The sequence below is a fragment of the Euprymna scolopes genome, chromosome 2 (assembly GCF_053919585.1).
Source record: "Euprymna scolopes isolate OS-2025 chromosome 2, ASM5391958v1, whole genome shotgun sequence".
In the NCBI taxonomy this organism is placed as follows: Eukaryota; Metazoa; Mollusca; class Cephalopoda; order Sepiida; family Sepiolidae; genus Euprymna; species Euprymna scolopes.
Window position 1 is genome coordinate 119,021,861 of NC_136483.1, and position 25,937 is coordinate 119,047,797.

The window sequence follows — 25,937 nt, forward strand, 5'->3', positions numbered from 1 at the left end:
TAATAGAAGTTAAAAAATTATTCATGAAAAGACTGAAGTAGTAGTAGTAGCAGCATTAATAGATTTTTTTTTATTTATGAAAACAAGAAATAGATGAGAACTGATTTTTTAAGATTAATTTAATTATAAAAGTTTTAACTAAAAATGTTATTGATCAAATTTTGTATAAAAATTTTCAAAAAATGAAACTAAAATAAATAAGTTGTGCTGATTTCTTGCACTAACAATAAAGTCACCCCCTCCCCCATTTCAAGTCATTCTGCTTAATGATGCACCGACTTTTTTTTACTATATTTCTTATGTATATGCGATTTCAATCACAATGCCAACTAATTTGCATATCAGCTTTTAAAAAAACATTTTATTAATTAACTATTATTTATCATTATATTTTAGGGGTGGGTGGGATTTTTTGTGTTTATAACAAATCATTTTGACACAATCTTGTTTTATTTTCGGGACGAATATTTAACATCTGTGTTAAAATGTTCCCTTTTTTTTTTTTTTTTTTTTTTTTTTTTTAGAGTGACTGGCTTTATTTTCAACAAATTTTATCTATTTCTAAATTACAAGTAAAAAAGCAAAATTATCTTTTCTTTGCTTTTTGGAGTTGTTTTACTGTCACATTTAAAAGATGGTTAAATTTGCTTTTAAATGACCAAAGTTTAATGTTTATATGAGTAAATGAGGAAGATTTTGTTTCGTTTTTATAACAACGTTATGAATGAAATGTTTATTATTTTACATTTTAAAGAGAGTATTTCAAGTAGCAGTCTTTGTATAAATAAATAAAAACAAAAAACGAGACATAAATAATAAATATAGAGAGGATCATTCACTTTTCTTGTTAATTCTTAGAGGACCACTAACAAGAATATTTGAAATTGTCTAATCAAATTTGAAAGAACACCAAAGATCTATTTTTGTTTGCAGTTGCATATCTACATGAAAAATCGTCAGAGTAACTTCTGCAACTGACGCACTGAATCTACCAAATCAGGCTGTGTGAAGATACTGGCTTCCTGATCTAAAATGCACCAAACATTGATGTTATTGTTTTTTGTTTTTTTTTTAGTTTCCCTTTACAAAATTCAATCATAGTCTACAAATTTAAAAACAAAAACAACAATTCTCCTCTACAAAACAACCAAACTAAACATCATAAATAAATATTTAATGTATAAAGAAGTTGATGCATAAAGTCTTTTTTCCAAAATTCAAAATTCATCATCAAATAAGCCAAAAAGGGTTGATATGCCGTATAACAATCAAACAATCATTTGCAACTGACAAACTTTGTTTATTCTAAATGTTTACCATTTATTCTAAATGTTTAACTATAAAATTGGGATTAAAAAAAAAAACATAAGATCTAATATTATTAAATGTATATGTTTTGTACATAAAGTAAAATCTATCTCTCCCCTCCCTCCAACTTGTTTCTTTTATATTACGTTATTTGTTGAAATAAAAATCAGCAGCTTTTTTTATTACAAGTTACATAAAAAGTAACATGTTTTTTTAGTAAGCAAACATTGGTCTGTGTTGTTAAGTAATCAAAATTATATTTTCCAATCAATTTTAATATTTCCAGTTGCAATATTACTATAAATAAGCGCAATAACGTTTGCAAATGATGCTATTGTTTATATCTACAAACTTCCTTTCGTTTATTTTTAATGTTTACCATGCAAAAATCGTCCTTAACCATAAGATAAAATGAAAACCGTGAAACTCCCAACAAAGCCGCGAGACCTAAGAGATGTGTAAGGTGTCATATGATCACATGTTTTTAGCAATAATATTGAACTCAATCACTGTTTGATAATTAAAAATGGCCGACAAGTTAAAGAGACGAAGGAGTTCCCATGTACAAGTCCAAATTACCAAAATCCAGGTCTTCTGGAAGCGATTTGTACGAAGTTTCAAAATGTCTATTCGGTTTATCTTCTCACACATCGGACTGACCGGAAGTGTAGTTGCCTACAGCATCCTGGGTGGATGGATCTTTATGGAACTTGAAGCTCCCCATGAACAAGAACTGAGGAATCAGATTGCCACCATCAGAGATCATTATGTAAAGCTAATACTGAATGCCTCTGAGACGTCTTCGAGTGACGATGATGACCGATACCTTGTTAATGTTACCTACCAATATATTGTCGAATTTGAGGAAAAAATTGTACAGTTTATTGACGACACCGGTTGGAACGGCTTTGGCGAAGAAAAAGAACTTCAGTGGTCGTACGCAGGAGCTCTTCTTTATTCAGTAACGGTCATCACAACGATTGGTAAGAATTTTATTTATTAGTTGCTCTTCATTAGTATCGTTAATCTGATATCCCAGCAATTTCAAGGCCAACTTTGCTTCAATTCTAGCCAATAGTTTTGAAACTTATGTGTTTATTATTAGTAGTATTAGCGTTAATAGTAGTAATAGTAGTTTGATTTTAATATCTCTCTTTTGTTTATGCCACAACAGCATCCCAAATGCTATCCATGCCAATTTTGGTGCAATTCTACTCTACAACAATTATTATTATTATTATTATTATTTTACTCACTAAGTTGTTAACACAAATCATCAGTGATTGATCACTAACAATAACAAGTGGTGTTCACTGGAATCTGAATAACGACAAGTATCCTCAGATTCTCACCTCTTTTCATAAGTCTTTTTTTTTCCAGATTTCTTAAGATTGTTCCTAGTGCTCCTACAATTATTGGTATTATAGCGACTTTCTTCATGTTCTCTAGCAAGTTCCATGTATTCACTTTGTTTTTCTGCTTCCTTGATCTTCATGCTACAATTTGGAAGATTTCCTTCGTGTTGAGTATTATGACATCTGGTCTCCATGCTTGGATGAGTGTCTGTTTGTACTTCCATGTTCGAAGGGAATTTGTGTTTTCATTTTCCAGTACTGTCTTTTGGTTTGTACCGTTTGTCTGTTCGTTAAAATTCAGTCATTGGCACAATATTCAATAAACTTTCCCATACAGGCGTGTCTGTTTTTATATTCTTTGATTGTTTGTTTTTATATTCTTTGAGTGTTGTTTGATGCATTCATATTATGCCATTTACCGTTTTGTCTCCTTGTCCCCAGAGTCTACATTGGCTATGTCTTGGCTTATTTCTTAGCTTTGATATGGTGCATTCTTTGTTGTTGTCAGTAGCAATTCGGTCTCTCTGCTCAAGTGACTTTTCATAGCCATGTCCATGTGTTTTTATGCGTCTCTTTTCTTGCCAATTTGATGAATTGTCCATGTAACTTCTTTATTTCTCATTCATTATTTTCTTGTCTTTTTGTTTTCAATTCCTCTGTATTTTTTTTTATGTTTTGTCCTTTCTTGCTGCAATGATTAATCTGTCTGTCTTCTGAGCTATATATTTTTCCAGTTCTTTTTTATCATCTACACAGTCTATTAAATTTTTATTACTGAGTTAGCATTTACCTCCCCTCCCTCCACCCAACCAACTGTGGGGGAACATGTGACACACGATTGGAAGAGGTGATTGAAAAGCTAAGCCCAGAAGCAGAGCATTTTGATCTACAAAGTTTTTAAAATTCCTTGGTGGGGTGCGTCAGTCGATTAGCAATAAACTAATCCCTTATCAAGTAGGCATCATCACTATTCTTATCAGGCTGTTCCATAAAGCAGAAACGCGGATATAGAATGGTACCTTTCTTCTGTTGAGACGAAAGCAATAAATGTATATTATTTTCAGGGTCCAGGAACGATCGCGGGTTGGGCACTAAAGTTGATCACTTCAAAAGGTGGATTTAAATTCTTGTTGATAATGGTGTACCTGTTTTATTTTTTAAAAATAATTTTTGTATTAATTTATAAAGTATCAGGGTTTTTGTTTTCATAATTTTAGTATTAATTTATAAAGTACCTGTTTTTTTTAAAATAATTTTTGTATTGATTTATAAAATACCTGTTTTATAAAAAAAATATGGTTGTGTAAGCTTTTGCATGAATTAATCATACAGTCAGAACACAATGATAAAAAAGACAAAAAGAGAGTATTTCTCCAATTATGCGAACATCCAGACATCCATATGCCATGTGACCAAATATCTTGTTGCCCAATTCCCCACTTAGGTGATCCTCTTTTATAAATATGGTCCTTATCACAGTAAGCCCATAAGCTTCAGTCACAATATGCCTTGCTTGATGTAAATAAAAGTTATAAAACAAGTTATAAAAAATCCTCTAATTTTTGTTTTGTTTTGGCTTTTTTATTAACAAGTAAATCTCCACGATCAGTGCTCGGAAAAATCAAGCCACCGGAAGTGGATATGGTTGGTTATAGAATGGAACGGGGTCAAGACACGAAAAACGAAACCATATATTTATTTTTAAAAATTACTTTAGTTTTAATATTTCTTGTATTATCAAATAATAAAACATATATTTTATTGTACTTAATAAAAGTCCAACAGACGTGTTTAAGGGAAAGTATGGTGATAGATTCCCCTCACACGAACTAAAAATGAGTATAATTCGTAATTTTTGCTATCAACTCAGTAGAGAAATAAACATATGTACGAGGAAAAAAAAAAAAAAAAAAAAAAAAAAAAAAGCTAGCATTTAATAAAACAGAAATACACAAATTAAATACTGAAATAAAATGGAGTTGTTAATATTTTAAATCTAAAATAAAAAGCATGATTGAAATCACTTATCTCAACAAAAACAATTCCGTCTCCAAATTGCAAACTGTATTGAAAGAAATTCAGTTAGTAGCGTTCAAAACATTTTTTTTTGAAATTAGCCGTTAAAAGAAAATCGTGATTTTATTCTGAACTTAAGCTAGTAACGTTTTAAGAAGCTTACGATATAAAAGAAAAGGATGATGGGGGGGGGGGGTTCTTCCGAAAGTAAGTTGGTGCCGTTATAAGTAATTTCGAGATAAGATGGAAGCCGGTATTGGACTAGAAAAAAGAATCCTGAACAGAAGCGTGTGCTCCATCCCAACTATTATCAATGGACCTGAGGTAATCTCGTCAGCATCAGACAAAGCCAAACTCTTTGTCAAGAACTTTGCAGCTAATTCTACCCTTTGCGACCAAGACCGCCAACCCCCAATATTTCCTCCTGTATCAGAAAACACGCTATGTGATATACGTATATCTGTATGTGATGTTGCGAAGCTAATCAAAAACCTTGATTCGAGTAAAGCAACTGGCCCTGATGGTATTCCAATTATAGTACTCAAAAAACTTCAACCTGAATTAGCGCCCATACTTACAAAACTGTTTAAACGTTGTCTTAAGGAGAATAGTTTCCCATCTCCCTGGAAAATCTCATCAGTATGCCCTGTATTTAAGAATTCAGGTGATCGCTCATCCCCCTCTCAGTACAGGCCAATAAGTCTCCTGTGCGTCATGAGTAAGTTGCTAGAATCTGTGTTAAATACAGAAGTAATCAAACATCTCAACAAAAATAACCTTCTTAGTGACACTCAATATGGTTTCCGTTCTGCTAGATCTACAGCAGATGTCCTTACAGTTATATCGCATAGGATTAGCAAATCTCTCGACGGTGGCAATCTTTCTAGGGCAATTGCTCTTGACATATCTAAAGCCTTTGATAGGGTATGGCATAAAGGTTTACTTCATAAGATCGCTAGCTATGGTATAGCTGGAAAAGTCTTCTCAATTATTAAATCATTTCTTTCTGATAGGTTCATAAGAGTAGTAGTTGAGGGGCAAAAATCAGAAGCTCACAGTATTAATGCCGGTGTCCCTCAGGGATCCATCCTGGGCCCAACTCTTTTCCTGATCTACATTAATGATCTTCCAAATCATATCCTTACATCATTTGTAGACATTTATGCTGACGACACTACCATTTATGGTAGCACATCTAAGACAGTAAACGACCAAGTTCTCTCCAATTCTCTCTCCTCTGATCTTGAGCACGTAGTACAATGGGGAAAGGAGTGGCTGGTTACTTTTAATGCATCTAAAACCAAGCTTCTCTCTTTACATCATCAACATTCTAATTCACATTTGTCTTCAATTGAAATGAATGGCTCTCGTCTTCAGGAGGCCTCAAGTTTTGACAAGCTTCTGGGCTTGACCATTACTCCTGATCTTAAATGGAACACGTATATCAAATCTGTTGCCAAGGCTGCTGGAAAAATGGTGGGATCTTTCTATCGATCCAGTAGATATCTCACTGCTGATGCTATTCTCTACCTATATAAGAGCCAGGTACGTCCAAGGATGGAATACTGTTGCCACATCTGGGCAGGAGCTGCTAGAAAGGACTTGTCCTGCCTTGATAGAGTTCAAAATAGACTTCGTAGCCTCGTAGGAGATGTCCTTTTCTCCTCCTTGCAACCTCTATCTCACAGAAGAGATGTTGCGAGTTTGTCTCTGATGTATCGTTATTTTCATGGAAAGTGTTCAACTGAGCTTCAATCTATGGTCCCCCCTCGCCAAACTTTCACAAGAAATACTCGTCTAGCTGTAAACACTATCAATAATTTCCCCCACTCTTTATCTGTGCCTAAACCTAAACGTAGATTCCATGAACAAAGCTTCTTTCTTAGAACTGCACGCCTGTGGAATTGTCTTCCGTTTTCCTGCTTTCCGGCTGACTACAATATGGTTGTGTTCAAGTCTAAAGTAAATAAGTTCTTGATGAGCCGTTCCATATAAGTTATTAAATTTACCAAATTTTCATTACTAATGATTACTATATTGACCAATTTCTACTGTACACTCTTTAACCCTTATCCTTGAGTGGCCTCTGGGCCTTGATAATGTGGTGATGCCTTTGTAAAAAAAAAAAAAAAAATATATATATATATTTTATTTAAAAAATAATTTTAACATTTGTTTTATGACGAAACGCACACAAAAAAAACAAACAATTATTTAATTATAAATTATATATTTTACAGTTTTATATATTATCAAGTTTGGAGATAACCGTTTTATGATACATTATTTATGAAAGCATTAGTTGATAAAACTTGTGAAAGGCATTCTAGCTATGAATAAAAATATATTAAAGATACTTTATAATATATATATAATTTATATAATTGAATAAAACTTTATAATATATAATTTATATAATTAAATGACACTTCTGCATGACTGCCGACGATCGGAGCACATTTCAAGTTACACCGGTGATTCGACCTTGACATTATTATTCTAAGTTTTATAAAAAGTTCTGTAAATGTATTAAAAACGCACTCAGAAAGACACCCATTTATTCAAATATCATTTATTTAAATACGTTCGTTTTGTTACTTAAAAAAATGTTTTGTAAATATATATATATTTTTCCTTTTAAATCTTCCAAAGTTTTGTAAATATATATTTAAAAAATCTTGCTCCGGTCGTCGGCAGTCGTCGTCTTCTGCTACAGGGTATCTATTCTTTACTGGGTCCAATACAATCTTACTATAAAAAAAAATCAAAACAAAAAAAAAACAATCTTTCTGTAAAAATTATTCTTGAACCTCTATAAAAATTTCATGTTTTTAAAATTCTATTTTGCTACATTGACAAACTAAAATTATATTTTGATACATTAAATCTCTCATTGAAAAGAAATTATATTAATACATATTATATTTTGATACATTTTTTTATTCAATAAATCTTTCAATTTTTAAATAGTTTTGTGTTACTTATTTCATTATATATTTTTGCATGTTGGTAAATGTGTAGTTTAGCGGCGTAAATTATTTGACAAACAAAAATTTATAAAAACTATTTATTTTTATATAAAACATTATTAGACCCAAAGGCTGAAATTAACCAGAAAAAAAATTCATTTTTATATTTTCATCATTTTTTATTAGACTAAACGTACGACACTCTGTTGTGTAGTTGGGGTCTTTAAAGAGATAGGATGGGGACATTCATATTTACTAGAGACGGAGGACATGTATATTGATGAGGGGGAGAAGAGAGGAGAGTGACAGCGACATTTATACATTTTACAGTCTGTGGACTTATTACATATATTGTAGAGAGGAGAGAGGTGGTGATCAGTTCTTTAACACAGAGAAGACGGGACAGTCATTACTTATGATAGAGAGGGGGACACATTACTTAGATGAGTTATGTACAAAGTTCATTATAACGATGAGTGGACACAATGTTCATATAAAGGATGTTTCACATTACCTTTAATTGTTGAAGAATAACACAACACAAAGACGCAGTTACGAAATATGATGTGTTCTTTTATTACATTCGGCCGATTGCAATTATGATGACATCCAGAAATTCAAAAGTCGGCTACATGATTAAAACTTTCTAACCCTTCGCTTCCAAAGGGGGATCCTCTTCTGACCAATGTCAGCTCTGTCTCCCGTCTGTCCAACTCTGTCTAATCTCCTAAAACTAGCAAACTATATTGAGAATTCATTTTCTGCTATGACATCATGTATGGCTTCAAACACATGCCACACACACGTCGGAAACTCACGTGGCTTAAACATACATTTCCAAAACACTTCTGCCAATAAAGAATTCTCCTAACCTATTTTTCGACCTAACTCATTTTTCAATATGTTTTTAATTTTCTATTGTTCGTACTTCTAACTGACCTTATTTTAATTCAGTTTTCATAAAAAGAATTGAACAATCAACATTCTTTTTACTCAAACATATCTACTATTTTATATTAAATTGAACAATGCGAATTCTACATTCCATTTCTGAACCTATTTCTGAAATTTGCTTACAAGGTTCGAATCTCGGTCTATCTAATCTCATTTTTACTTATCTAATGTTTTTCTTACTTACAAGAAAAGGAGACCTTTTCTTGTAACAATTCGAGGCCGCTTTATTGCTTTTAAAATTTGGCCTTTCTAAGGTTTGACAGATTGGCTAAATTTGGCTTTTTTTATGCTCTTCATTACAAAATACTATGGCGGCCAAAAACATGGTTTCATGCAATAGAGTAAAAAAGGCCAAATTTGACCTTTAAAAGGCCAATCTGTCAGACCTTAGAAAGGTCAAATTTATAAAACAATATGGCGGCCTCGATTGTCGTACATTTAGTCTAATAAAAAATGCTGAAAAAATAATAAAAATGAAATTTTTTCTGATTTTATTTCAGCCTTAGGGTCTAATAATGCGTTTTATATAAAAATAGTTTTTTTTAAATTTTTGTCTGTCAAATAATTTGCGCTGCTAAACTACACATTTGCCCATTTGTTTATATTTGAGGTTCACATAATGGCCGCTAAATGTCATTTCTCTTTCGAATAACAGGAGTCAATAATTCGTTTCTGCTGCTAATATGTCACTGACATGCAGAAGTGCCAATTAAATAATTGTGCTTTTGTTGTTGCTTCGTCGTAAAACAAGTGTTAAAACTAAATTATATTTTTAATAAAATATTTGTTTTATTATTTGATATTACAAGAGGTGTTTTTTTTTTTCGTAATAACACAAGAAGTGTCAAAACTAAAGTAATTTTTAAATAAATATATGGTTTCGTTTTCGTCTGGACTCCATAACTCTATTCCGTTCCATAATCAACCGTATCTACTTCCGATAGCTTAATTTTCCAAGCACTGATCTTGGACATTATCCTAGTAGATATTAGTTATATTTTGTATTGTTGTTGTTGTTGTTGTTTTGAAATAATTGTGTATTAGTTTTGTCTCATGTTGCTGTTGTTGTTGTTGCGGTGGTGGTGGTGGTGGTGTACAACAAACAAAAACAAAGAATGAGTAAACAACAGGATGCTGTAGATAAGGAAGGAAACTGGCCCCGAAAAGGATATAAGGTTGACATCATTCTGATTTGCTGATACAACGCAATTTAATATTGTTTTGCTTCTTACAGAAACTCCTTGCTTTCCGCTCGTCTGAATTATTAAATTTTGTTATCGTTGCTTTCCGGCCATTTTCGTAAATCGTTTACAGAAACAGTCGAACCACTATGTGCCTTAAATTAAACTAGCAGGGAAACTCGATATTGCCTGGGATCTTAATTTCCATAAATTATAGAGAAAATAAAAGTAAAACAGTACATGTTTCAGAATTTTGGAGATAAAACATCAATAATTTGTATAATTTGGATTATTCAGACTACTCTTCTCATATTGAATGCTATTCGCACAATGTTTTGGCAAGAACCTGTGACGTAATGGATATAAATTCCTTCTAAGGTTGAAGGTTCAATCCTCGGTGTGGGCGACACTGAAAATACAATTACGAATTACTTAAGACTTCTACTGGACTATGGCTGATGGAACGAGAACATCTTCTGTGGATTAACTAAAAAGTTCCATTCAAAATTCCGTAGAGATTCCCAAGTTCTACAGAAAGATTCCTGAGTTTGACAAGATGCACCTGAAGAATGCCGAAGTATTGTAATTCCAGATGAAAACAATAAAAAATTCAACTGAAATAAACGTTAAAATGTGGTTCATTTGGTAACAAAAGCTAAAAAATGTATACCCGTATAAGGTTCGAACTTCCCGCCTCTCTAAGTACAGTGACCTAACCATTTGATCGATCGAAGCAATTATAATTGCAGAAAATTCACAAGCAATATAAAAATCAAATTCTTCAAATTCTTCTTCCTGTTTTTTGTTTTTCTTCCAGATCAAACACGCGTGACACAACGAAAACTACTAAACACGGCGTTCGTATATAGACACAGCTTATTGAACACATGTACAAACAAGTCCATACATACACACTCTCACACTAAAAAAATAGAGACAAGTTAATATGCACGCACGTCTACAATATCAATCCAATATATATACACAGTCAAACGACTCGAGAAATGGAGACATTTCTTAATTGGTAAAAAACAGACCAAAAATCTGTCTGATTCATGTTTGATACACAGAATCATAGCAAAATAAAAAATGAATAGATACTGTGCTGGAGAATCAATCTTGCATCTTTTAGTTTTGACATCCAGTACCGAGAAGGAAAAAAGAATGTGGCAGCAGACACTCTAACGCGAACAAGTTGTGCTACACTTACGGACAGCAAACTGTTAGCATTACACAAATCCCTATGTCACCCAGGTGTAACGAGAACGATATATTTTATTTGAAGTAGGAACTTGCCATACTCAGTTGAAGAAATCTGCGCAGTGACAGCTAATTGCCAAACATGCAATATTATCAAACCAAATTGTCACAAACCACCTAACTTACATCTAGTCAAAACAACTCAGCCATTTGATCGTCTAAGCATTGACTTTAAGGGGCCACTACTTTCTTCATCTTGGAACAGATATTTATTAACTATTGTAGATGAATTTTCCAGATTTATCTTTGCTTATCCCTGCCCAAACATGGAAGCCAAAACTGTCAACAGCTGCCTATCCAATCTATTCTCTATCTTTGGCATGCCGGCGTACATACATAGCGACAGAGGATCTTCATTGCTTTCTCAAGAAACATGAACTTTCCTACACAATCATGGAGTTGTCACAAGTAGAACAACTCCATATAATCCGGAAGGCAATGGCCAAGTGGAAAGGTCCATTGGCATTATCTGGCAGTCAATCCTTCTAACTTTAAAAACTAAAGGTCTTCTAGAGTCACGCTGGGAAGAAGTCGTGGCTGAAGCTTTGCATGCTAGTCATTCATTGCTGTATACATCAAACAACGCTACACCACATGAATGACTATTCAAATTTAACAGACGCTCAACCACTGGGTTCACCTTACCTGCTCGGCTAAGTCACCTTGGGAAAGTACTGATGAAACGGTATCACAGGAACAACAAACACGAACCACTGGTCGATGAGGTTTAACTGATAGAAGCAAATCCACAATATGGCCACATTAGAAAATCAGATGGTAGTGAGGCAATTGTCTCACTTAAGCATCTAGCCCCCAAGCAGAAAACACTATCAACAATTTCCCCCACTCTTTATCTGTGCTTAAACCTAAATGTAGATTCCATGAACAAGGCTTATTTCTTAGAACTGCACGCCTATGGAATTGTCTTCCGTTTTCCTGCTTTCCAGCTGACTACAATATGGTTGTCTTCAAGTCTAATGTATTTTGATGAGCCGTTCCATATAAGTTAACAAATTTAACGAATTTCCATTACTTTATTGTCCAATTGTCTAACACTCTTCAACCCTTATCCTCGAGTGGCCTCTTAGCCTTGATAAGTGGTGATGACTTCGTAAAAAAAAAAACAAAAAAAACAAAACATGACCACTCAATTTCTACTTACAACTCCTTTTTTATTCATTTAGAACATTCTTGGACTCTCTAAACTGTTATTTACTACAGAGTCTGTACTTTTTATTGTCTTAACAAATTCTCAATAAAAATTTATTCTTTTTGCAATTGATAATGTCTTACCTTCAACAAATGTGTGTAATGTCTAAATCACAAGCAAAAATATGCAATTAAGGAAGAATAACTACAGCAGTGTAAGTATAGTTTTTCGCTTTTGTATATATTATCATTTTTTTTTTTTTTTTTTGTAGGGAGTAGGGGCATTGTAAAAAATTATGGTAAATGTTACTTTTAACCGTAACCCAACGCCGATCATTCTAGTTTGTGTTTTTAGGGGGTTTCGAGATCGCTGAAAACGAATCTGGCATTTAAACCAGTCGCAAATTTACCGTTCTGTTGTTTTAAAAACAACAGAACGGTAAATTTGCGACGGGTTTAAACCTGTTTCTAGGGAATATTTTTTTTTACAGATAACTCATTTTGTAGCTGTTGCACATACGCCCTCTCTCCACTGAAAAACGGAGATGGAAAACTGCCATGTTGTCAATATTTCCCCCACCACCAACGCGAAAGAAAATATTCCCTAGAAACAGGTCGTAAGAGCAACAGAATGGTAAATTTTCAACGGCTTCGAAACCCCTTTAAAACACAAACTAGAACGGTCGGCGTTGTGTTACGGTTAAAAATAACATTTACCATAATTTTTAAACTAAACTTTGAATCGGTATCTCATCTGAGCATAGCATCTGTATAAGTTGTTTAAAACAACAACGGCTAGGGGCGGGTGAGGGGGGTAACCAAACAAATAAACGAAGCCACTTTCACGTACGACGTAAGTATTCGTGAATTAGAAAGAAACATAGAAAGATGGATAAAAGAGATCACATCAAAGTGTTCATCTTTTTGAGATGCGTTCCACATGTTACACGTCTTATCTATCGAGATAAGAAGACAAACGGTAGATTCAACCAAACGTACAGTCTTACACCAGAGATTATTTCTGTGCGCGTATCAAATACCACCACAGAACCAGATCTGGAAGTCGATCCCTCCCACACACACACATACACACATACCCATATACACGCCGTCTTGTACAATTGGAAAGGAATTTTCGGTTCTAACTTTAAATTTTGTACTATACTTTTAGACAGTGGCGAGGTTTGCTGATGTCCTTGTGGTGTCTGAAGCCAACTGCTTGATTGAATTTCCCAAAAACTCAAGTATAAATCCTAGTACTAAAAAAATATTAAGAGGAAGATAATTGGAATATAATTGGATGTCCTCCTCCACACACAATTTGAATCCTCGGAGCTATTGTCCTATTGTCCCCTCCACCCCCCCCATCTCTCTCTCTCTCTCTCTCTCTCTCTCTCTCTCTCTCTCTCTCTCTCTCTCTCTCTCTCCCTCCACGTCACCGCTTGTACAGAAATAGCCCACCAACAAAAATAATGAGCAGAAAAATAACTCGAACACTTAGTAAATGTAAAAGTGCTCATTTTATTCAATCCATAGAAAATGAAACACAACGCGTATAGTTTATTAGAAAATCACATTTAGATTGATTGCAAATAATTTCAAATTCAGGACAGTTAAGTAGCTCTTGAGAAAAACTTCATATTTAGTAGTTTGTTGTAGCATGTTTGTTTGTTAATATCTTCCGCTGATGACACTCGGTTGAGGATTACTATTGGAAGAAATAAAATTCAGATGTCGTGCTAAAAGTGCACTGCTCCTACTAACATCAACAATAGAATAAAATCTTATGTCTACACACACATCTAATATATATAAATTTCGGTTTGAGATATTCAAAAGTAGGGACTAATGAATACAACAAGGCGTCGAATGGTTCAGAGTCGCCTGACGAAGTCTCATTGACTGAAACAGATGGTTGTTTGTAGCGATCAAATGTAACTGTTTAACTGTCGTTTGGGCGATCGCGTTTCAATTTAAGCTTGAGGTAGTGGCTTGTCTAGCCACACTGATGAGCTGTGAAACAGCGAAACTGTACTGTATGTGGATGACTATATATATATATATATATATATATATATATATATATATATATATATATATATATATATATATTGCCTGGTCGTAAAATATGCTAAAATCTGATATTCTGATTAATGCAGATTTCGTATTTATTATATTGGACCCAATATATAGTAATAATTTAAAAAGTATAAAAAAAAAAAAAATGACTTATGCGCCACCACCAAGAATCAAAATCAAAACGTTTAGTTTGCAATTTACTTTTTCCTTTGACGTTAATGCCTGAGCTATAAAGACATAGGCTAAAAATTAAAACATGAACCAATACCTATTACGTTATGCATGCATATTCGTAATGCTGTTGTTAAATCTTCACCTGGCAAATTCCATTTCTTTAATTTTCACACTTTTGTACCGATTTTCCCCAACTAAAACCCAAATATAAAGTTTCACATATATATTAAGTTTCATGTCTGTAGACCAAAAACTGACAGAGGCAAAATTTTTTAAACAAATACATACACGAATATATGAATATATATAGAAAGAGGTTTGTGTTTACTATAACTTTTTATGCAAATATTACGCAAGTATAAATCGTGTAGAATATCTGCATGAATATATTTACACGTAAGTTAATTAAAGATGATCATCCCATACGAAAACCGAAAAAAACTAATAAGGAATTAATTAAAATGAATGTTTAAAAGAATATGCAAATTAACATATTTTGCAGATGAATACAATTTCACGACCCATATATAACAAAGTTGTATTTTCTTTTGAAATAAATAGAAAAAAGAGTTTTTAATATATATAGTAATCCACAGAGACTGTCATACTGTATCACAGCACTGCGTTACGGCTAGGCAAGCAGATGCCTCAATCCAAGACCAATACCTGACCATCGAGCTGATAGTCGGGCTTCTAACCTCTATGCTATCTGCTAAATGTAAAAGAAATTTCTAGGTAAACTCAAAGTAAACATTGTCAATTGCCGAAGAGTCCAAATTGCTTTTTACTCAATGAACAAATAAGCAATAACTTTAGGTAGTTCAATTGCCAGAGAGCTCGAACTGTTTCTAGAAACTACACACACACACATATATATATATATATATATATATAATTTTCAGAGATGATATTGAACACATACGAACGCAGGTGTCTCTTGTATGTGAAACAAGTACTCTACCATTTGAGCAACCGCGCCACACATAAGAAAGTCTATTAACCACGGAGAAATCCAACTATGGAATGTATCTACTTGATCTTGAATTAACTTGGGTTTCACAATGGTTGGATGGTCACATCCCTTGTTCGAAACTGGCCAAATTCAAAATAATACCTATAATAGTAGGAGCACTAGGAAAAATCCCGAAAAACTTTGAAAAAAGAATGGAAGAGAGATGACTGCAAAGATACAATGGATAACAATCATGGAAATGGCTGAAATATTACAGCAACCTTCTTGAATTCAGAAACTAATACATATGAGCTATATGCTAATCGGACATAAAAATCTATGACAGAAGTAAAACGGTAAAACAAAAACATAAAGAAATACCATATGGAATGGAGAAAACTAAACAAGTGTATAATTACAAATTATCCCCCAACCCATAAAAAAGTGTTGGCATCAACTGGTACCACACCAAATAGTCATGAGAGGTGAAGGGGGATGGAAACATTGAGGAGAGAAAGCACTAACCAAACCGCCAATGGATGAGTGCAAAGAGGGTTGGAACCAGTGAAGGTCAATCGTCATTGCCAGAGAAATTAATCATAAATGGCTGTTGTGATAATGCAAATTAATTTGCAAAAGTTATTGAAAGAGGTGGAGAGTACTGGAAATCTGGAGAGATTTGTTCTAATACAAACTCCAGGGAACACCACAGGTTGTTCTTTGAGGAGAAATCTTTGATGATGGCCTGTGTGAAAATTCCTAGTGAGCAAAAAATCATAAAAACGATTATTTTGAATACAATGGAGAGAAATTGTCAATGACGACATTCCTTTGCGTTACTTTCAATGGACAAAATAAATACGATTCATCAAATGTTTAAAATTGAAATCTGATTAAGAATTCTGACTAAAAGCAGGTAAAAATGTCTAGTATTTACGAAATGCCAAATTAAACAATGGGACAATTAGATAAGGCAAAAAGTAGGCAATTATGACGGATACCATTTTGGAAATTGGACATAAAAGATCTAGCATAATATGATATAAATAAACATTAAAATATGTGTATGGCTTTGGAGAGAAACAGATTTGAACTTTGGTAAGTGAGGAACACAAGTAAGTGAAAAAATTTTGCACATCAAACCTGGAACCATTTAATGAATATGAGCTATTCTTACCTAACAAACACTTACGATGCATTCAAGTCTCGAAAAACCGTTAGCAAAAAAGTTTGTATCAAAAATAAAACAAAAGAAAATATTGTTGTACCATTTATCATATCTTTTTTATTTTTTTACACAGGCATCACCACATTATCAAGGCCAAGAGGCCACTCGAGAATAAGGGTTAAAGAGTGTACAGTAGAAATTGGACAATATAGTAACCAATTCGGTAAATTTATTAACTTATATGGAACGGCTCATCAAGAACTTGTTTACGTTAGACTTGAAGACAACCATATTGTAGTCAGCCGGAAAGCAGGAAAACATAAGACAATTCCACAGGCGTGCAGTTCTAAGAAAGAAGCCTTGTTCATGGAATCTACGTTTAGGTTTAGGCACAGATAAAGAGTTGGTGGAATTATTGATAGTGTTTTCAGCTAGATGAGTGTTTCTTGTGAAAGTTTGGCGAGGGAGGAACCATAGACTGAAGCTCAATCTAACACTTTCTATGAAAATAACGATACATCAAAGACAAACTCACAACATCTCTTCTGTGAGATAGAGGTTGCAGGGAAGAGAAAATGACATCTCCTACGAGGCTACGAAGTCTATTTTGAACTCTATCAAGGCAGGACAAGTCCTTTCTAGCAGCTCCTGCCCAGATGTGGCAACAGTATTCCATCCTTGGACGTACCTGGCTCTTATATAGATAGAGAATTGCATCAGCAGTGAAATATCTTCTGGATCGATAGAAAGATCCCACCATTTTTCCAGCGGCCTTGGCAACAGATTTGATGTACATGTTCCATTTAAGATCAGGAGTAACGGTCAAGCCCAGAAGCTTGTCAAAACTTGAAGCCTCCTGAAGACGAGAGCCATTCATTTCAATTGATGCCAGATGTGGATTAGAGTGTTGATGATGTAAAGAGAGAAGCTTGATTTTAGATGCATTAAAAGTAACCAACCACTCCTTTCCCCATTGTACCACGTGCTAAAGATCAGAGGAGAGAGAATCGGAGAGAACTTGGTCGTTTACTGTCTTAGATGTGCTACCATAAATGGTAGTGTCATCAGCATAAATGTCTACAAATGATGTAAGGATGTGATTTGGAAGATCATTAATGTAGATCAGGAAAAGAGTTGGGCCCAGGATGGACCACTGAGGGACTCCAGCATTAATACTGTGAGCTTCTGATTTTTGCCCCTCAACTACTACTCTTATGAACATATCAGAAAGAAATGATTTAATAATTGAGAAGTCATTTCCAGCTACACCATAGCTAGAGATCTTGTGAAGTAAACCTTTAGGCCATATGCTATCAAAGGCCTTAGATATGTCAAGAGCAATTGCCCTAGAAAGGTTACCTCCGTTAAGAGATTTTCTAATCCTATAAGATATAACTGTAAGCACATCTGCTGTAGATCTATCAGAACGGAAACCATATTGAGTGTCACTAAGAAGGTTATTTTTGTTTAGATGGTTGATTACTTCTGTATTTAACACAGATTCCAGTAACTTACTCATGACGCACAGGAGACTTACTGGTCTGTATTGAGAGGGGGATGAGCGATCACCTGAATTCTTAAATACAGGGCATACTGATGAGATTTTCCAGGGTGATGGGAAGCTAATCTCCTTAAGACAACGTTTAAATAGTTTTGTAAGTATGGGCGCTAGTTCTGGTTGAAGTTTTTTGAGTACTATAATTGGAATGTTGCTTTACTGGAATCAAGGTTTTTGATTAGCTTGGCAACATCACGTACAGATATATGTATATCACATAGCGTGTTTTCTGATACATTATTGGGGGTTGGCGGCCTTGGTCGCAAAGGGTAGAATTAGCTGCAAAGTTCTTGACAAAGAGTTTGGCTTTGTCTGATGCTGACGAGATTATCTCAGGTCCATTGATGATAGTTGGGATAGAGCACACACTTCTGTTCAGGATTTTGTTTGCTATTTGCCAAAACTGGTGGGAACCAAGCCGTTGCTCAGCTACTTTGGACTTTACAGGCTGAGCATACAACTCTCTTGTGTTCTTTATTACTTTCTTATAATGGTAGCTGGCAGTCCTAAAAGCGGCTTTAGTTTCCATACATCTATTACGTTGGAAGCAGTGGAAAAAGTGATTTCTGTGTGCAATGGCAGCAGCGCATTCTGGAGAGAACCATGGCTGGCTGTTAGGTTTTTGCTGGAACTTTTTCGAGGGTATGAAACAGAGGTAGATCCCATATAAATGTACGGAAGCTATCCCAGTCAGCCTTAGTGTATTGATATACTGTACGATGGAGAGGTTTTTATCTTAATTGATATAACAGAGTGGTCGGAATATCCAAGAGGAGACAGAACAGAAACTGAACATAGTTCAGGGCAAGTTGTGAGAAAAAGGTCTAGTAGACTCACATACTGGCCATCATTGTCGAGCACACAGGTGGATTCGTGAACAATCTGAGTGAGGTCATAAGCAATGGAGAAATCATGACAGAACCTCCCCTCATCATCTGTCTTGTTTGAGTGGATCAACCATTCGACGTTGTGAACATTGAAGTCTCCACATACGTGAATGTTAGCTGAAGGATAAGTAGAAAGGACTTGGTCAATTTTCTCAGATATGCTTTGAAAGATAGTAACTCCGCTGTTGTGGGGGCGATAGAGAGTAAATATAAATGCAGTAGTGTGAGCTAAAGCAACCCGGAAGCACATATAGGGTAAGTTAGGATCTTCCCTGGAGATGTCCCTCCCACATGGAAAGCTATCTTTAATATAGGCACATATTCCATGCCCATGGCGATCTTGGGTGTCAGATTTAGAAGTTAAGTTAGAGTATCCTTTAATTGTGAACTCTTCTAGGGAAATGGCTTGTCCAATGTCAGTTTCACTTAAAAATAAAAGGTCTGGTTTAGTCTCCTGTAATTGGGTTTCAACCTCGTAGACCCCTGATGTTGGAGAAGGAGACATGGTAGTGGGGGTCTTCATTGGAAGTTGGAGAACCGAGTTTAATCGTGTATTTTTTCTTGAAACTTGTCATGATGAAATTTTGGAATTTGTGGACTAGGTCGTAAGATTTGCTTAGAGCAGGACAGAGAGGGGAAACTAAGAGGGAAAAAGAAACAAAAAGTTGTTTTTTTTTGTAGAACAGGATAAGGTAAAGCCGTAACAATTACCCACTAATATGGCATCCAGAAGCTACTGCATGGTCCAGAAACCATTCACCAAATGGCAATACAGCAGCCCCAGTACTTTGCACCTGCTGATAGGACAGCCTCCTTAGTGGTCAATCCAAGGTTCGGGTCCCTGACTATCAGGCGGATAACATCAGCCCAGATAAAACGTTTACCACCAGCACCCTTACTAGTGACATGGCTACAAGGATAGACATAGAAACAGAAAATTTCCACCAACTCTGCCAACTGTTTGCGCAAAATACTGCCAACCATTAACCATTCCGTCAGGTCTGATACTATAGAGGACACAGCTTTTACTTCTCTCTTTGTCAGAAAAATCACTCATTTAAAAATTAGGACTGAGAGACAAATAAGGAGAAGCGAGAGTAACGGGAGCTGCCGATAACGCACAATGCGTTTTCTACTCTCCATTAAAAAAAAAAAAAAAAATTATTAAGTATTATACTTAATAAAAGTCCAACGGACGTGTTTAAGGGAAAGTATGGTGATAGATTCCCCTCTCATGAACTAAAAGTGAATACAATTACCTAATCTATTTTTGCAATCAACTTTGTAGATAAATAAACATTTATGGACGAGAAAAACGCTAGCATTTAATAAAACAGAAATACATAAATTAAATACTGAAATAAAATGTAGTTATTAATATTTGAATCTAAAGATAAAAAGTATGATTAATATAGAAGTCACTTATCTCGAAAAAAACACTTCCGTCTCCAAAATGCAAACTGTAGAAAAGAATTTTAGTTTTAATAACATCAGCGTTCAAAAGACTTTTTTTTTTTTTTTAAATTAACCATTAAAAGAAATGCGTGATCTTATTCTGGACTTTAGCTAGTCACGTTTTAAGAAACTTGCGATATAAAAGAAAAGCGGAGGGGGGGGGGTCCGAAAATCAGCTGGTGACGTTATAAGTAATTGCGAGATAAAATGGAAGCAGGATTGAAGGGTGGGAAACATTTATGGACGAGAAAAACGCTAGTTTTTAATAAAACAGAAATACATAAATTAAATACTGAAATAAAATGTAGTTATTGATATTTGAATCTAAAGATAAAAATCTTGTGGTTAAGAATAGGAAAGTACAAATTAGATCATCTCATGTTAACCTGCTTATGTTGCAATAGCCTACAAAAATGACCAAGCAACCCCAGCCGCTGACATAGCTAATACCAAGAAAGCCGCTGATAGTGTTATATCTTATATTTGCATTTTTCAGTTGTTAGATTTTTATGTTTTTGCATGACATTATAACATTTATTTTATTTAAAAAAAAATATATCATGTTATGCTGCAAAGTTTTCCCATGTTGTGGCTGAGATGAATACATTTGGCGAAAACATGTTTTATTGTGTGTCTAGCAGACATTGCATGTTGTGTGTTCTTCTTTAAGAATTCAAAAATTTTTCAAATCATTTTTAAAAAGTTGATTTTCATTGCATATTTTATTGCTACACAATGTTACATGCTTAATGATTGATACATACTCTTTTCCCAGAAGACAATAATAATGAAAACTAAGAAATACACATACTTTTCTTGCATGAGTGCAAATGCTTTCCAAGCAACAGTCAATGTTAATTAATAGAGCATGTGGAAAAGAGTCCACAAATTATCAAACAATTTGAAAGGTGGTTTCAGAAAAGAAGAGTGTGGTCATTCACTCTTGATAATAAGCATTTATAAAATAAAATTTTTAACAAAACCCACGTGAAAATTACAAAGAAAACACAAACCTCCACAATTTCTTTTTCAATGGCTTTCTTAAAATATACATAACAAAACGTCTCCTATATTTCTTTGAAATTCAAAGTTTAAAACATATGTCTTTAATAACAGAGATGAAAAAATGTGTGTATTTTCTTGCAGAAGTTCAAAATCTGTTATAATGCTATATATATATATATATATATATATATATATATATATATATATATATACGACCACTAATACAAAGACAGTTTGGGGAGAAGAAGCTAAAAGTAACCAGATAAATGATAAATACGACCATGCATTCTTGCCAATAAATATTTGAAAGCATTTCTTGAACAAAACTAACATCACAATGTCAAAGAAATGTCTAAGTCACTTAATGTCAGCATTTCAATGATAGACGATAGAAAATTGGTAAGATGAGAAGCTCAGTGAATGAATCCTGCATAAACTCAATATTTAAAGGTTTGTATCTGAAATCGGTGATTAATTTCAGAACAACTTAATATAGAAGTATAATTCTTGTGTAACTTATACCATTCCTGGATAGTATCACTTTAAAAGTTGGAGACGTACAGACAATCTTCATCTTCCACATATATTTATTTATATAATATAATATTTGAAAATAAACACACACACACACACACACACACACACACACACACACACACACACACACACACACACAGATTCGCTTTTATTTAATGGATTTATTTTTGTTTTACAGGATATGGTCACATTGCACCCAAAACAACCTGGGGTCGTATTGTGACCATCATCTATGCTGTCTTCGGTATCCCACTGACTTTACTTTGCCTGCGCACAATAGGATCCCTCATGGCAGGAACATTCAAATTCATCTACTGTCATATTTGTTATCGACTGTATTTACGATGGCAACAGTTTCGGCGTTACATTGCAATCCAACGGCATGAACATGGGTTACGACTTCGGCAGGCCAGACATGCTCTCGAGGAGCTGATTGAGAAAGGGAATGAAATGTGGAGGTCAACCGAAATGCTGCTTACGAATGGAAACAAACAGGAAGCCGCAGACGAAGAGGATTTTTCATCCACATCCAAGGCAAGCAAAGCATTGCAGATAAGAGAAATCGCCCGTGATCGCAGCCATGCACGTCGCTTAAGGACACAGCGAACTAAACGCAACAGCAAACGACTAGAAATGTCTCATAGTGAAATACTGACTTCTAGTAATGGCAAAATAACCACGGCCGCTGATGATGTCGATATTGAGAAAGCCCCAGACACAGAAGAAGAACAATCAAGGGGACATAAATCAAATACTCAAGCTGAAAACGAGATAAAGCGAGAAAAAGTGAAATCATATCAAAAAGATCTAAATAACGAAATATCGAGCCGGGTACCTGAAGTGCGGGTACCTGTGTCCATCTCTCTGTTGATCATTGCTGCTTATGTGTTTCTAGGGGCCGTGCTTTTTTCATTGTGGGAGAAAAATTGGGACTATCTGATTAGTTCTTACTTCTGCTTTGTGACGCTAAGTACGATTGGGTTCGGTGATTTTGTTCCAGGATCAGATGTCGAGTCATGGGCCAGTGCTGAAAAGCAGGCCATTTGTACATTATATCTCCTTTTTGGGATGGCTATGATCGCAATGTGTTTTAATCTCATGCAACAGGAAGTCATTCTTAAATTCACTGATCTTGGTCGTAGAATGGGACTAATTGAAGATAAACAGATCTCCATATTAGAAGAAGAAGAAGAAAAAGAAGAAGAAGAAGCCAGTATTGCTTAAACAATTAAGGAATTAACCATTCATATAAATCTAAACATTATTGTAATAATATATAGATGACTTTACTGATGGGGAATTTTCAGAGTACACACTCAACTGAATAGTTACTTTTAATCCACTAACAGGTTATCGCTTATCAAGGCCTAAAAGCCACTCAAAGATAAAGTTTAATGAAGTTTTCAGGAGGACAATGATTGATAATGATGGTTAAGACTGTACAGAATTGGATTATATAGCGGACAGCTGAAGACCAATTATTTTTCCAGCAACTTTGGCAACAGATTTGATGTTAGTTTTCCATTTCAGATCTGAAGTAAAAGTCAGTCCTTGTCAAAGCAGTGGGGATTTCTCAAGAAGAAAGCCCTTCATCTCAATTAGGGCAAAGTTAGAATCCGAGTATTAGTGATAAAAGGGTGGAAGATTGGTTTTAGATGTATTAAAAGTAACCAGATATCTTTTTCCTCATTGCACAATGTGCTCAGATTAGAAGGTCTTGATCATCAATGTTCTTCAAAGTGTTGCCATAGATGGTTATTTCATCTGCATATTTTTTTTTATTATTCCATTTTAACCCTGAACAAGGCACAGTACCACTTTGATGTAGAGGGCTACTATCAGAGCCATAAGTTTCATGGAGTTGAGCAGCAAGATGTCTGTTCACATTACACTTGAACTTTTGCATGTCAGTACAGTTGGGAAAGCAGGAACCCGGAAGGGAGTTCCAAAGTCTAGCAGTTGTGGAGAAGAAACTCTTACATCTAGGGATCTCTACTGTGTGGGGGTTGGATTTTGTTGCTTGTCGGGTTTGTTGAGAGTATTTACATCGAAGGGTTACAAGGGCTTGTAGTTCGTCAGAGCATCCACCATTAAAATACTTGTAGAACAGGCAGAGGGATGCAAAATTTTGTCGGTGTCTGAAGCTTAGATGACAGTTCAGGACTTATCAGGTTGGCAACTCTTTTTTGAATACTGTCCAGGAGTAAGAGACTAGTAACAAATCCACCAGCCCGAATGTGACAACAATACTCCATACATGGGAGAATGGTGGCTTTGTAGAGGTACAGGATACTATCAGGCGTAAGTAACTTTCTAGCATGGTAGAGAGAGCCCACCTTCCTTGCAGCAACTATGGAAATACTCTCAATGTATCTGTTCCAATTTATGTTCCCTGTGAACGTTAAGCCAAGGAGTTTGAAAGAAGTACTTTCAGATAATGTTTCTTTAGCCATAGCTATTGGTGGTTGAGAAGGTTTCTTGTAATTATTGAAGGAAATAAGCTTAGTCTTGGAAGCATTGAATGCCACCATCCATTTTTGTCCTCATTCCACAACAGACTGGAGGTCTTCCTCTAGTGTTTCAAGAAATGATCTCAGAATGTGATTTGGGAGATCATTGATAAATATTAAAAAGAGGGGCAGGCCAGAATGGATTCTTGATAATCATTAAATCCTAAATAATAGTAGTAGTAGTAGTAGTAGTAGTAGTAGTAGTAAGAAGAAGAAGTTACTCAATCTATGTATTAAGCAATAAAATGATATATCAAGCTTATACATGACGAACTAATGATGGACTGAGCCGAGAGATGACCGGATGATATTATATGTTCATGCTATCAAAAACTATAATCTAAAAATTTTAATTTCAATATATCATCTTCTGGATTAGTTGAGGCGATTCATTGTCCAGAATGAGGTTTTTGTTTCTCTATGAGAAGACGATACTACTTTAGTTGTCTAACAGAAAACACCAAATTTGAATCATTTTACAAGGCAGTTGGTCTGAATGTGCACTATAAACAAGTTGGACAATAACATGTCAGGAGTATCAACTCGATGCGGCCCTGGATATGACCTTAAACTATATCCAGTGGTGAGGCGCCAGCTTGCAGCTTTGGGGAGTGTGGAGCCACCTTTTAATTACCATTGCTCCCAGGTCCACTCTGACCCGGAGTGGTAGTACCTGTTAGGGTCCCAACTATGGGTTAAATAGAAACCGACTTGAAAACAACAAATATATTCTATTAAAAAATTTTTCTTCAATTCGGCATTAAATAATCCGAAAAGGGTTGATATGCCGTAAAACAAAAACAACTCGATGCAGAGTTTATGTTCTGTTGTTTATGTTGAATTCTGTTCACATTATGCAAATAAAGTTGTATGATTCATTGTATTGGATTATGGGACCTTTTCATTCTTTTTTTTTTTTGCTCATCTTGTTTTTTCCTATAGGACTAACTCCAGCAAATCAAAGCAGTGAAATCTCGCTCGCTTGTAAAACCATACGAAATGCCATGTAAAATAGTTGACGTTGTATTCATATAACAATCTCAATGCTGCGTTTGTGGTCCCCAGCTTTTGAGATCATTTGGAAAATGTAACTTGAAATGGGAGACAAGATTTTTCTAGAAAAAATAACAATTGGTTCAGATAGTCATGCATCACCAATAAGATATATTCTTATGTTCAGAATACAGTCCACTTCCTTCTTTCCTTTTATGTGTTAACTGGAAATTCATAAAGTCTTAAGAGATTTGGAGATGTGATAATCTATATATATAAAAGCGAAAATGTGTGTATGTATGTTTGTATGTATGTATGTGTATTTGTGTGTCCGCTAAAAACTTTCGACAAACAACAAAAATTGACAAACTTGGTATCGTATTAAAGCTCCATCCTTCGCCTGAGAAATATCGAAAAATTGGCCAAT

The 25,937-nt window shown here is 34.7% G+C and overlaps 1 protein-coding gene across 1 annotated transcript; it reads left to right on the forward strand.

Annotated features, from left to right (window-relative positions):
- The first annotated feature begins 512 nt into the window (after positions 1 to 512).
- On the forward strand, positions 513 to 24,875 carry LOC145294930 (potassium channel subfamily K member 18-like). The gene is made up of 2 exons (XM_080141423.1): positions 513 to 2,291; positions 22,186 to 24,875. The coding sequence occupies exons 1-2, from the start codon at positions 1,835 to 1,837 to the stop codon at positions 23,229 to 23,231; spliced, it is 1,503 nt and encodes a 500-aa protein (XP_079997549.1). The 5' UTR covers positions 513 to 1,834; the 3' UTR covers positions 23,232 to 24,875.
- The last annotated feature ends 1,062 nt before the right edge of the window (positions 24,876 to 25,937 follow it).